Source organism: Peromyscus californicus, unplaced genomic scaffold (genome assembly GCF_007827085.1).
Source record: "Peromyscus californicus insignis strain IS unplaced genomic scaffold, ASM782708v3 Scaffold_13__1_contigs__length_99412109, whole genome shotgun sequence".
Lineage (NCBI taxonomy): Eukaryota > Metazoa > Chordata > Mammalia > Rodentia > Cricetidae > Peromyscus > Peromyscus californicus.
The window spans coordinates 17,751,397-17,766,195 of record NW_026294424.1 but is presented as its reverse complement, the minus strand read 5'-3'; the positions used below and the strand labels follow the sequence as shown (position 1 = coordinate 17,766,195).

General features: G+C 38.9%; 1 protein-coding gene across 5 annotated transcripts in view; it reads left to right on the top strand.

Moving 5' to 3' along the window:
* Positions 1-14,799, top strand: part of Ppp4r3b (protein phosphatase 4 regulatory subunit 3B) — a 61,265-nt gene that overhangs the window by 9,241 nt on the left and 37,225 nt on the right. For 3 of the 5 annotated variants that reach the window (XM_052734609.1, XM_052734608.1, XM_052734613.1), the window contains exons 3-4: positions 7,639-7,737; positions 13,120-13,743. In XM_052734609.1, the coding sequence (XP_052590569.1) occupies positions 7,639-7,737; positions 13,120-13,743 (723 nt within the window). The remainder of the gene's footprint in view (positions 1-7,638; positions 7,738-13,119; positions 13,744-14,799) is intronic. The other 2 variants (XM_052734612.1, XM_052734611.1) reach the window with 2 other exon arrangements.

The following is a 14,799-nucleotide window of genomic DNA, read 5'->3' as shown; positions in this document are numbered from 1 at the left end:
TGAGGCTTATCCATTGTACTCCAAATGTGCTGACCCCTGCGGTTTCCCCAAATGTGATAAAGGGGACTTGGTTTGTACTCTTGCCTGAAACAAACTGACAAAAAAATGACATGATCCAAAATACATTATATCAGTCTTCAGATGTTGGTGAAAGGTAATAAATGAAAGAATATTTGGGGTTGGGATCACTCTGTAGTCCAAGCAGGCAGTTGATTAAGGAGACGCGGAGATGTTGAAAGAGACAGATAAGTTTAAACGAATTTATTTATTTATTTTATGTGTGTGTTTTGCCTGCACCTGCGGAGGCCAGAAGAGGGCATCAGATCCTCTTGGGTTTGTATTTAAACGTGCTTGTAAGCTGCCATGTGGGTGCTGGAAATTCAACCAGGGTCCTCTGGAAGAGCAGCCAGTGTAATGTCTCTCTAACCCCTAAAAGGTTTTTTGTTTTTGTTTTTGTTTTAAGGTCTTAAAGGTTTTTACTTTTATGTACAAGATTAGCACAATCTTTTCCACTGGGTAGGTGGCCTTGAATAATCCCACTCAAAGAAGTCAATGCCCTACATGGAGAAATGGCTCAGGACAAATTATAGAAATGATACCTGAAAGGATAGTTTTCCTAAGTGGATTTTGAGGGTAGAGTTGAAAGAGCTGGTGAAGGATTAGGCCCAGATAATAAGAAGAAAAAGGCTGGGCTGAGGAATCAAGTCCAGGGTCTCATACAGGCTAAACCAGTTCTGTGCTATTGAGTTGCACCCTGAGCCAGGTATTTTTGTTATTTCTTTGAGTTGATTAAGCCTCACACATGCTAGGCAAAAGCTTTACCTTTGATATCTCAAACCCATTTTTAGCTTTTAGCTTTGGGACAGAGACTTGCTAAGTTGCCAGGACTGACCTTAAACTCATTGTGGAACCCAGGCAGACCTTCACCTTGCAATTATCCTGCCTCCTACTCCTGAGTAACTGCAGTTACAGGTATGTGCCAACAGGCCCAGTTGTTGTAGTTGCTTTAATTGAAAAAAACATAATAGTTCAATAAAATTTAGAATGTTGGCTTCAAAGTTAGTTATGTGGGGAATAGAGTACTGAGTGTATAAAAAAGTTTTCTTGCAGATTGTGGCAGTCGACAGCTTTACTTCCAGCACTTGGGAAGCAATGGCAAATGGCATGCAAAGGTGTGTTGAGACCAGCCTGGTCTACCTACTGAGCTTCAGGCCATCCAGAGCCACACAAACCCCTGTCTCTCAATAAAAACAAAAGCAAAAACCAAGAAAAGGAAAGGAAAGAAATTGATGATGTAAGGGCACTCAATTACTTTAGTTCAGGTTTTGTTGTTTTACCTGCACATATTTTTTAGGAAGTCAGAGTCAGAATGATTTGGGCCTTAGATACCTGCATAACCAATTTGGATTTTATTCTGTACTTGTAGTGGTAATCCAAAATAGAATATGTAGTATGAAGCATAAGGAGTTTAAAGAGTTATTTGTTTATTATTTAATTGGGGGGTGGGAGGCAGGCAAGGGCATGTGCCCATGAGTGCAGGTGATCGATCAGAGGCCAGAAGTATTGGATCCCTCTGGAGCTGGAGTTACAGGTGGCTGTGAGCTGCCCAACTTAGGTGATGGGCACCAAACTCGGGTCTATGCTCTTAACCACAAAGCCATCTCTCTTGCTCTACATGTGGATTTTAAAAGAAACCTGCCTCTTTATTGGGTTTTCTCAAAAGGAAATGATAGTTATGGTTGATGTGTAGTAAGTCAGTGGTTGAGTCCCAAAAGCTACGTGGCCTTCTGAGTGAAAAGTAACATTTCTGTGAGAAGTCTTTTGCTCATACTGTCAGTTATTGTTGCCTAGCTACTTAACCCTAACAAAACAGATCAAGTAAAACAGTTGAAAACAATATAAATAGAAATGAAGATAATAGTCAAACTTACATTTAGACTCCTATTGTTAGCAGTCAGCAGTGTGACAAACTGGAAACTATGATGCTGTGACAAGAAGTTAGGACTCCACAAAATTTTCAGATATTAAAAAATATTTTAGCCAGGCAAAGTTGGTGCACGCCTTTAATCCCAGCTCTCAGGAGGCAGAGGCAATTAGATCTCTCAATTCAAGGCCAACCTGATCTACAGATTTTGTTCCAGGACAGCCAGGACTATACAGAGAAACCCTGTCTCAATAATAATAATAATAATAATAATAATAATAATAATAATAATAATAATAATAATTTTCTACCATTTGCAGGTTTACTATGCTCTTAAGTTCTAAAAATACTGATGGTTAATAGTAAATAGTTAACCATTCAAACATTAAACATTTTCTTATTTCATCTTTATATAATCCTTTTGTTTCTTTTGTATGTGTGTTGTATGAAGTAATTGTTGCTTTGAGACAGGGTCTAAGGATGTAGTCCTGGTTGGTCTAGAACTTATATAGACCTGGCTGTCCTCGAAGTCACAGAGATCCACTTGCCTCTGCCTCCTTAAAGGTGTACACCACTACACTCAGCTTGTATATAAGATATTAGTAAATTAAGACATAATCTATGTTTTGGAGACTATTTATTCATGAATCTTCAAATGGGTTGTTAAGATGATTTGGACTGAGGGGAAGATGGAGAACCTGAGTGGGTGCTCAGATGCATTAAGTGGATCTGACTATAGTTGCTCTGCCTTTATCTTTAGAACTTTTTTATTACCTGCCCCCACACGCACCTTAGGATGGGGGTGTGTGTGTGTGTGTGAGTGAATGTATGTGTATGCATGGGTGCAGGTATTGCAGAAGACTGAAGAGAGTATAACTCCCCTATGGTTGGAGTTGCAGGCACTTACAAGCTATGTATGCCATATGAGTGCTGGGAACCAAACTCTGGTCTTATACAATAGCAACAAGTGCTCTTAACTGCTGAACCATCTCTCCACACATCTCCCTTCTACTAGTTTTTAAAAAGGGTTTGAAAGCACATCTGTAGATGGTATAAGCAACTGAAGCACCTCAAAATTTGAAATAATAATTTTGATGGCAAATTTTCTTTTTAAGGTATATAATCAGGAAGAGGGTAGAGCAAAGATTTCCAAAATGCTAGCTGGGATTGCAGGCACACCCAGCTTATGTGTGTGCTGGTTAGTTTTTGCCAACTTGGCACAAACTAGAGTCATTTGGGAAGAAGGAACCTTGATTGAAAAATTGATTCCAGACTGACCTAGGCCCTCTGCATTATGTGTGTAGCTTGGTCTTCTTGTAGGACTTTTAACAACTTTTAACAATGGGAGCAGGGGTGTCTCTCTGTCTAACTCTTTTCCTGTCTTTTGGGACCCCATTCCTCCCTCATAATGGGTTTACCTTGCCCAGCCTTAATACAAGGGGAGGTGCTTAGTCTTACTGCAACTTGATGTGCCATGTTTTGTTGCTATCCATGGGAGGCCTGCCCTTTTCTGAAGAAAAAGGGAGGAGGAGTGGATTGGGGGTGTGAGGAGAAGGAAGGGAAGCTGGAGTTGGGATGTAAAATAAATAAATAAATTTAAAAGAAAAGGGGAAAATGATTCCATCAGTTGCTTGGTGGGCATGTTGTGGAGCATTTTCTTGATTACTGATTGATGGAGAAGGGCCCAGCTCACTGTAAGCATTGCCATTCCATGGCAGATGTAGGCAGATAAGAAACTGAGCATGCCAATAAGCAGCTTTCCTCCATTATCTCTGTTTCTGTTCTTACCTTCAGATTACTGCCATGCATTCCTGTTTTGGCTTTTTGGCTTCCCTCAATGATGAAAATAAACAAACTCTCCTCTTCCAGTTGTTTCAGTCATGTAGTTTATTATACCAACAGAAAAATGACTAGGACAGTTTGGGGGGGGTGACAAACCCAGGGCTTCATGCATGCTAGACACATTCTGTCAAGTGAGCTACATCTCCAGCCCCATTTCTCATTTTTTTAACTTAAATTTATTTAATTAATTAAATAGTGGTACAGGGTCTCACTTTGTAATCCTGACTGGCCTGGAATTCACTATATAAACCAGGCTGGCCTCAACCTCACAGATGCACCTGCTTCTGCCTCCCAAGTGCTGAGATCAAAGCCTTGTTGGTTTCACCTATGTTTTTAAAACAAAAGTTTACTTTGTATCCAAAACAACCCTGTTCGTTCATTTTATTAGATTATTACATAGTGAATTTAATGTTTGATGTGTATATGTGTGCATTTTAATTAAATCTAAATCTTAGAAATAATTACAGAGTTTGAAAATCTAACCTTTTAAAATTAAGGGCACAATTGAGAATACTCTATGAATAATAAATCTTAGGTTATTCTTTCTGAAAACTGCTGATAGGCCACACTTCCTAAGCTTCCCCATACAGTACCAACAGGGACCAAATATTCAAATGACAGAGTGTATGAGGGACTTACCACCATATTCTGCTCCCTGGTACCCAGAGTCTCGGCCATACCATAATGCAAAATGCGTCTAGTCCAACTTTAAAGTCCTTAGTTTTTTACAGTCTTAACACTGTAAAAGTTAAAAGTCTCTTCTGAGACTCAAAGCAGTATCTTAACTGAAACTCTCTATAAAATCAAAAAGCAAATTACATATTTTCATCATATAATGGCATAGGGAGGAATGAGAGCATAGAAAATACTGGACCAAAGCAAAGAAACCCAGTAAGGCAAATTCTAAAATGTCTGATAGTGGCTCCACTCCTTTGCTCCCTGCCTGTCCCTTGAGCTGGTTCCACTCTCTGTGTGCAGCTTTCCTAGGCAGATATTCATGTTTCTAATGTCTCAACATTTGGGGATCTCTAATTCAAGTCGGGCTGCACTTGCACAGTTTCATGCAGTGACCTCTCAGGGGTTCCATGAAGGAAATTCCCTACCACACTCAGTGGCCCTCTGAAACCACCGAAGGTTCTATGGCTCCAATTTCTCTTGTGTCCTTCATGACTCTAAAGCCAGCATCATGTACTTGACACTGCCAAGTTCAGCCACCAACTTGAGATTAACTTTGGCCTACTGGAATCATATCTGTAGAAGCTTTTGTTTGTTGTTGTTTATAGGACTAAAACCATAGCAGCAGCAGAAAACCACCTTGTAATCTCTTACAAGTTTGACTTTTAGCTGGGTAGGATCTTGCCCTGGCAGCACATATGGTGGTTTGAATGAGAATGACCCCCATAGGTACATATGTTTGAATGTTTGGTTTCAAAAGCCTACCTTATTCTCATTAGCTTTCTTTCTGTGCCATGCTTATGGATCAGATATAAGCTTTCAGCTACTGCTCCAACACTGTGCCTGCTGCCATGCTCCCCCCTACCCCCATAATGACTGTAAACTCTACTGTCCTCTGGAACCATGAATGCCGAATTAAATGCTTTCTTTTATAAGTTGCTTGATCATGATGTCTCTTCACAGCAATAGGAAAGTAACTGAGACAGTACCCTTTATCTGTCCAGTACAGCACAAGCATCTCCTTAAGCTCCTTATTTCTTTTCTGCAGAAGCCTTGGGTATAACATTAAGTTTCCTAGTGTTCTTTTTATTTTCAAACTCTACGTTCTGTAAATCTTTTTACCCCACTTACTCTTTTTCATTGCATTCCTGCTTAAGAGTGTTACTGATAAACATGAAACAGAGTCAGTATTAGTATTAGGCTGTCTTGAAATCTCAGGAAAAGGAATTAGTCCATTACCTTTTATTTATTCATTCATTTATTTGTTTGTTTGTTTTTTGGGGGGGGTTGTTTTAGAGACAGGGTTTCTTTTTGTAGCCTTGGTTATCCTGGAACTAGCTCTGTAGACCAGGCTGGCCTGTGCCTTCTGAGTGCTGGGATAAAAGATGTGTGTCATACCACCTGCCGTTCCATTTTAATTTAATCTCAGGCATGTTCTCAGGACAAGGACAGAAAGCAGCCACACACTGCCAAAATATCACAGAACTGGTCTCTAGCCCAGTTGTTAATGTTGTTCCTCTCTGAAACCTCTGGGCCAGGCCTCCACAGCCCACATTGCTCTCAGCACTACACTTTTAGTCTCCTACTGGGAAGGTCCATAAAGCTCTGCTTACCATGTCAACTATTTATCTAGTCCAGCCTCTCAGAGTCTTCCATATTCTTCAGAAAAATATAGTCACATGGTTAGGTTCTTCATAGCAACAGTTCATTCCCTGGTACCAGCATATGTATTTGTTGCTTTTCTGTTTTTGTGACAAAACACTATTTCCAAAGCAAACTTATAGAAGGGTTTATTTGGGCTTACACTTCCAAAGTCCATAAGAGTCTGTCACTGTTAGAGTGAGGAAGCATGGCAACAGGAGCAGCTGGGACCTCAGGGCTCACATCTTGAACCACAAACAGGAAACAGGAACAAACTGGAACTGGTACAGATGTTGGAACTCTTAAAGCCTACATCCAAGGCCAAAAAGGCCATACTCCTAAGCTTTCCCAAATACTTCCAACTGGACACCAAGTATTCAAGTGTCAGAGGCTGTGGGGCATATTTACCATTCAAAGCACCACACATACAAACATTCACACATAAAACAAAAATAAACTTTTTTTTTTTTTTGGTTTTGTTTTTTTCCGAGACAGGGTTTCTCAATGTAGTTTTGGTGCCTGTTCTGGAGCTCCCTCTGTAGACCAGGCTGGCCTGGAACTCACAGAGATCTGCCTGGCTCTACCTTCCGAGTGCTGGGATTAAAGGTGTACGCCGCTCCACCGCCTGGCAAAAATAAACTTTTATATATATGACAATATAGGATTAAACCTAAATTTGTCTGAAGGTATTTGCATGCTTTTAATCATTTGACAACCAGTTAAAAAGAAAGGGTCGGCATGTAGGTTGTTGGTGAATAGAATGGCTGACTTCTGGACAGCAGAAAGTAGATGGTTGGAAAGTCTACAATCTTGCCTAAGAAGGTTTAGCTAGAGCCTCGTAACCTATTTTAGCTTATTTAGAAATTGCTCAGTGTCTTTGTTTGTTTGTTTGTTTGGAGACAGGGTTTCTCTGTGTTGTTTTGGTGCCTGTCCTGGATCTCGCTCTGTAGACCAGGCTGGCCTCGAACTCACAGAGATCCACCTGGCTCTGCCTCCCGAGTGCTGGGATTAAAGGCGTGCGCCGCCGCCGCCGCCGCCGCCGCCGCCGCCGCCGCCGCCGCCGCCGCCGCCGCCGCCGCCGCCGCCGCCACCACCACCACCACCACCACCACCACCACCACCACTGCCAGGTGCTCAGTGTCATATATAATACCAAAGTTTGCCGGGCGGTGGTGGCGCACGCCTTTAATCCCAGCACTCGGGAGGCAGAGCCAGGCGGATCTCTGTGAGTTCGAGGCCAGCCTGGGCTACCAAGTGAGTTCCAGGACAGGCGCAAAGCTACACAGAGAAACCCTGTCTCGAAAAACCAAAAAAAAAAAAAAAAAAAAAAAAAAAAAAAAAGAGAGAGGAAAAAAAAAAGGAAAATAATACCAAAGTTTCTCTTCCATTGAGAGTATAGTACAAAACTTTAAAGGTGTAGCAGAATACTTTATAGATGTGCTCTGTCGCTTGAATGTATTTTAACTGCCAGTTCTTTTAAATTTTGTTTCTATTTCATAGATATATCTTTTCTAGTGTGGTAATGAGAAGTCTTTTTTTTTTTTTTTTTTAAACAGGATACATTAATTGTTTGGTCAGAAGCTGAAAATTATGATCTGGCTCTAAGTTTTCAAGAAAAAGCTGGCTGTGATGAGATCTGGGAAAAAATTTGTCAAGTAAGGTTTCTTTTTATGTATCTTTATAAATATGATTGTACACATTGTTCATTTTTTTTCACTTAAGGAGTATGTGTTAAACTATGGGAAGGTAATAGAGTGAGATTTTAATACTCTAGCATCGATTTTTATGTGCGTTTTTCTGGTGCTGGGGATCTGACCCAGGTCCTAATTCATGCTAAATAAATGTTTTGCCGCCTTTAGTCCTAGCACTAGAGAGGCAGAGGCAAACGGATCCCTAAGGTTGAGGACAGCTTGGTCTACAAAGCCAGTTCCAAGAAAGCCAGTGCTAGACAGAGAACCCTGTCTTGAAAAAAAATAAAACAAAGGAAGTGCTCTGCTGCTGACCTGATCCTCAGTCTTAGATATTTTTTTATTTATTGCATCTGATTATTTCACTTTAAATTAGGAACAACAACATTATCATAATTTTTAAGCTTTTTTTTTTTTAATGTGAGCAAGACTGTGAGTGTAACTCAATTGTTAGAGTGCTTCCCTATCACACAGGAGGCCTTGGGTCCAGGTCCAGCCCCAGCTTGGTAATCCTAGCATGGTGGTGAGCACCTGTAATCCCAACAATCAGGAGGTAAAAGCAAGAGGATTGGAAGTCTAAGATCATCCTCAGCTTCATGGTAAGTTTGAGGCCAGCCTAAGCCATATGAGGCTGTGTCTCAGAACAGAGATTGGAGGCATGAGGAATGTGCTCAGTAGTGTAGAATGACTGTAAAACTCCCTCCCAGACAACTCCTGCACTCAGCTGCACATAATGCAGCAAGATTACCATCTCCTGTTAATATAGAGTATTAGTTGCAATTAATAAACTAGTGTTAAATACTATTTTTAACTAAAACTCATGCTCTGTTTTGATCGCAGCTGTTTCTTAATGTCTATTTTCTTTTCCTATGGTGCCACATTGCACCACTCATGTCTTCTCATGTCTTCTTCTCTTCTTAGGCTTTTTTTTAGCTGTGATACTTAGTAATTGGAATTTTAAATTGATTGTGTCTTTTTGTTTTTAATGACAGATCCGTTTCAGTGAATACCTAGTACAGGTCTTTATTTCTAATAGGTTGATTTTATTATTTGGCTATTATCAGTCTCACTTGAGCTTTTGTCTATGATTCTGTTTGTTAACAAGTCTCACTCAACAGCCAGGCTGGCCTCAAACTGCATGAGCTACCATACCAAGGTCCTTCTGGTGATTCTTAAAATTTTATAATTTTTTTTGTAAATCTGACCATAATCATTTTTGTTTGGCTTTTGTTTTTTTGGGGGGCGGGGTTTTTGTTTTTGTTGTTGTTTTCTTTTATGGTTTTTTTTTTTTTGTTGTTTTTTTTTTAATTTTTTTCAAGACAGGGTTTCTCTGTGTAACAGTCTTAGCTGTCCTGGGTTTCGCTCTGTAGACCAGGCTGGCCTCACACTCACAGAGGTTTGCCTGCCTCTGCCTCCCAAGTGCTGAGATTAAAGACATGTGCCACCACCACCTGGCTCTTGTATGGATGTTTTTAATTTGTGCCAAATACTTCAAGAAATTGTAGCCAGGCATATTGATGCAAACCCATTTTCCCAGCTTTTAGAAGGTGAAAACCAAAGGATCAAGAGTTTGTGGTCATCCCAAGGAGGGAAGGAGAGTGAGTGAGTGAGTGAGTGAGTGTGTGTGTGTGTGTGTGTGTGTGTGTGTGTGTGTGTGTGTGTGTAGCTAGATTAGATTAGGTAAATAGATATACAGATATACATACAGATATGTGTATGTGTATATGTGTGTGTGTGTAGATAGATAGATAGATATAGACATGTATGTGTATGTATATGTGTGTGTATATATTATATGAATGAATTTGAGACTAGCGTAGAATACATGAGGCCCTATCTTAAAAACACAAAGAAAAATTTAAATGAATCTTCCTCTTCCCTCTGACATGTAGCCCTGAGTCAGCAAATTTTTAGCTGGAAATGGACAGTTTCTTTTACATGATATTTGTTAGCATTATTAATATACATTATTAAATAGCAGAACTCTGATATATAAAAATCCAGTATAGAGTGTTTCATGTATTCATGCAAAGTGTACATGGAGTAAAGTTGAAATTGTTACACTGTCGTTTTGCCTTTCTGTTTTTCCTGTCTTTAAATCTGCAAATAAATTTTATTTTGTTTCTCTCTTGTGTATTCCTTTAAAAACCAGCTGTATTTTTAGCATATTAAAACTCTGTATATTAGAATTTAAGAACTAAAAATGATCTGAATTGTTAACCTTTCATATATTTTCAGTAAATACTTACTATTCTGCTCTTAATTTATACTTTAATCCATGAGAAACTTATCTAAGTAAAAACACATACTTGAAGTATAAAACTATTAAAATCACTAAATTATAAAAAAAAATGGAAACATTTATGAAGCTGTTTTGAGTATTTTAATGGCATATGGAAGTAACTTTTAAATGATAAAATTTCAAAAATTAGAAAGATTAACACCTTTTTTAGAATTGCAATGTTGGTTTTTCTATCTGCTGTAACATAGCTGTGCATAGTAATATTTTTCAGTAAATAGCATATTAGATTATACCTGTTTATCATCTCAGCCCTTTCTGTTTAATATATGGTTTGAAATATACATACATATATGCCTGAGACTTCATGTATTTGTCCTAGAAAAAAATTTTTAAGTATTACATTTATTTACTTGTGTGTCGGTGTATTGTATGAGCACATGTGCCACAGAGCATGTGTGGAGGAGCACAGTGTGGGGCAGTTCTCTCCTTCCACCCTCTTGGTCCCAGGGATCAAACTCAGGTCATCAGGTTCAGCATCAAGTTCCTTTACCTGCTGAGATATTTTGCTGACGCTGCCCTAGAAATTTTTACTAAATTGTCTTTTACTGTTTCTTTTCAGGTAGTTCTGAAGGGTCACAAGACCACTTGTAGATACAATAGTTGATTGAAAAGATTCAAAAGAACTCAAAAAAGATGTTTTCTATCTAGTTACATTTTACTACTATAGTAGCACATACAGATTAAAACCAAATGGGAAAAAGCACATGGGGCAAAAGTTTGAGGACAGTTCCATACTTGAGTTTCCAAGTCTGTGTTCTGATAGTCATACAGACAGCACTTTAGTTCTCTCAGCCTCAGTGTATGGCAGCACATTAAGTGTTGTCAACCAGAGCAGCTTACTCAAGTATTTGTGTCCAGGGTTTTACTAGAGATAAGTTACATCAGGTTGGCTGACCTTAGACTCCAGCTTCTCCAGAGGTCAAGGATGCCCCCTAATCCAAGGAACGCACCGTAAACCACATTGTTAGCATGGAATAATGCATAGCCCTAGGTCCCCACATAATAAGTCACCTCTTTAAGATATAGGATATTACAGGTGTCTAGGAGTTGCCCCTAAGGTCCTGGACAAACCTTTCTTTGGGTAGGTCAATCCCTCAGCCAAGATGCTCTTCCACTGGAGTGATCAGCATATTTGAGGACCTGAGGGCTAGTGAGATGGCTCAGAGGGTAAAGATGCTTGCCACCAAGTCTGACAACCTTAGTTTGATTCCCCCAGAACACATGGTAGAAGGAAAGAATCAACTTGGACAAGTTATCCTCTGACCTCCACAGTACCTTCCCACAAGGAAAAAGTAAAACAATTCTTTTTAATGATTTTATGTGTATTGATGCTTTGCCTACATGTACGTCTGTGCACTATGGGCATGTGGAGCCATGGGAGGCCAGAAGAGGGTGTTGGATCCCTGGAGACAGACTTAGAGATGGTTATGAGACATCATGTGGGAATCAAACCTGCATCCTTGCTGCTCTTAATCACTGAGCCATCTCTCCAGCCCTGTAAAGCAAATTTTTAAATGGTCATATTTGACTAAGCATCTACATTTAGTATAGTACTTAAAATGACAGAACAGTAGAGTCATTATGAATATGCCAGACATTTGAAGGAGCCAATATAGGATAGACATTATTAAAACACGGGCCAGTGCAAAGAACCCACAGTGAAAGCAGGGAACCAATTCCACAGAGTTGTTCTTTGACCTCCACAGACACACCATGGCACTGGCCACACCCACTAATTATAATCATAAATAAATATAAAGAAACAACTACACTATTCTATAAAATTTGGGGGTTTTGTTTGTTTGTTTTATACTAATTCTGTTACTATTTCCTCCTCGATTTACTACAGTCTGTACCTCACAGTAACTGTTGAGAACTTTCCTGATGACCTTCCTGATCTCAGTCTCTGGAACCCCCCACATGGTAGATGAACGGAACTGTTGTCCTCTGAACTCCATCTATGCACTGTGACATGAACACACACCCAAAATGATTTGTTTTTTAAACATAGCTGTTTAACATAGAATTTACCCAAGATGGACTTAGTACACACCTTTAATCCCAGGACTCATGAGGCAGAGGCAGGTGGATCTCTGAGTTCAAGGTCATCCTGGTCTACAAAGTAAGTTAGTTACAGGACAGCCAGAGTTATACAGTGAGACCTTGTCTTTAAAAAAAGGAAAGAATAAAAGAGAGAAGAAAAGAAAGAAAAGGGGAAAGAAGTATTGGTAGGTCAGAAGTGGTAGCACATACTTTTAATCCCAGCACTGAGAAGGCAGAGGCAAGTGGGTCTCTGAATTCGAGGCTAACCTGGTCTACATAGAAGTTCCAGACCAGTTAGGACTACAAAGAGTGACCCTGTCTCAAGAAAGAAACAAAGAAATTAGCCAGTGCCTAACAGATCTAGATTTTCCCCAGGCCAGTCATTTTCTTTTGGCATTACATCCTCAGGAAGCTTCAGTGTAGTTTCCCGATATATTTGATTATCGGTATTGCAGAATTTAATACATAAAAGTTGAGTCAACAGTACCAATGTTGTATAATAATATTAAAGTATGATGCTAAATAAAACTAAGAAGTAAAGAGTCAGTATCCTTTCAGACATCTGGTATAATTGAGCCAGATGTTCTTAGCCTTTGAGGGACATATCATTGGATTTCTGTTACTACGTTAGTCATCTAGTTATTCCTTTGCCCTCTGTTGTTATTTCTCCTCTTCACTTGTCTTCTCCCCCACAGCGGGATTATGAACCAGCATGTCCTGCATTTGTTGGTTTCTGGGGCTCCAGTTGAGGTCCTCAGGCTTATTTGGCAAGTGCTTTGTCAACTGACTCACTGCCCCAGTCCTGAGAATGTCATTTCTTAACTAGACTGGCCTTGAATTCCTGATTCTACTGCCTCAACCTCTCAAGCACTGAGATTACAGGTGAGCCACTGTGCTCAGTGTTCATGGTACTTTTACTTAAATTCGATGGTCAGTGATTTGATTTCCAGAGTGTTGAACTATTTTGTATTTTAAGATAACCAGATGTACTTGGGTGTTTTTAGGTTCAAGGTAAGGACCCATCAGTAGAAGTCACACAGGACCTCATTGATGAATCAGAAGAAGAACGATTTGAAGAAATGCCAGAAACTAGTCATCTTATTGACCTGCCCACATGTGAACTCAGTAAACTTGAAGAGATTGCTGACTTAGTTACCTCAGTTCTTTCCTCACCTATCCGTAGGGAAAAGCTGGCTCTGGCCTTGGAAAATGAAGGCTATATCAAAAAACTACTGCAGCTGTTCCAAGCTTGTGAGGACCTAGAAAACACTGAAGGCTTACACCATCTGTATGAGATTATTAGAGGAATCTTATTCCTAAATAAGGCAACTCTTTTTGAGGTAATGTTTTCTGATGAGTGTATCATGGATGTCGTGGGATGCCTTGAATATGACCCTGCTTTGGCCCAACCAAAAAGGCATAGAGAATTCTTGACCAAAACCGCAAAGTTTAAGGAAGTTATACCAATAACAGACTCGGAACTAAGGCAAAAAATACATCAGACTTACAGGGTACAGTACATTCAGGACATCATTTTGCCTACACCGTCTGTTTTTGAAGAAAATTTCCTTTCTACTCTTACATCTTTTATTTTCTTCAACAAAGTTGAAATAGTCAGCATGTTGCAGGTAAGTAAATTATTTTTCACAATTCTATTTTCAGGCATTATGTTCTTAATAACTTGAGCTGGTAATAAAGACTTACTTAGTTTACCTTAATTGTTCTATTAAACATAGCATGTCTGTCTTTTTTTAAAAGATTTTTAGTATAAAGTGCTTTTTTTATTACATTTATTGTGTTTGTGTATTATATGTGCTATACTATGTGGGTGGGCATGTTAGAGGACAGCTTGTAGGAGTTGGTTCTGTCCTTCTACCAGTGTGGGTTCCAAGGACTGAACTTAGATCATTACGCCTATCAGCAAGTACCTTTACCTGAGCCATCTCCCTGTGCTGGGTCTCATGAAACCCAGTCTGGCCTTGAATTGACAATGTAGCTAGGAATAACTCCTAATGGGACTACACACATGCACCACTGCTCCTGACCCTACCTACCAATTTTTCATTATTCTTCAGTAAAGGGCAAAAGGAAAGTTAAATATAAATATTAGGTTCCCATTATAGTAATATATATAATATATTATATATATATTAATATTATACATAATATTTATATATAATACATATATATATAAAATATTGTAGTAAATGGGATCTTGTGTTTTGTTAGTTTCTTTATATTTTTATTTGGCTGACCTTGAACTTGGAATTTTCCTCCTTATATTTCCTGAGCACTGTGATTTCACTATATACATTTCAGGATGCTTTTTACCCCCAGACAGAAAATCAGTATCAGGAAATTGAAAATGTGGTCATACTCTGGAGTTGATATAAAGGACGTCAGATTCTCAAAATAGCTTTCAAGTGATTGCTTGACTTAAGGGTTTTCAAATCCACAATAGTAAATCATAACATTTTTTTATAGTTGAAAAATAAGGTCTGAATATGTAGTTCAGTGGTAGAGTATGCTTACTTATCAGTCCCCAGTACTGTCAAATAGTTTAAATAAGTTGTATAAACTAATCTATAAATATTTGTAAAATTTTGTGTGTCATTTTATATATATTTTATAATTTTATTTATGAAATCTATGATATAAAGCAAAGCTTTAAAGGAATTTTATTT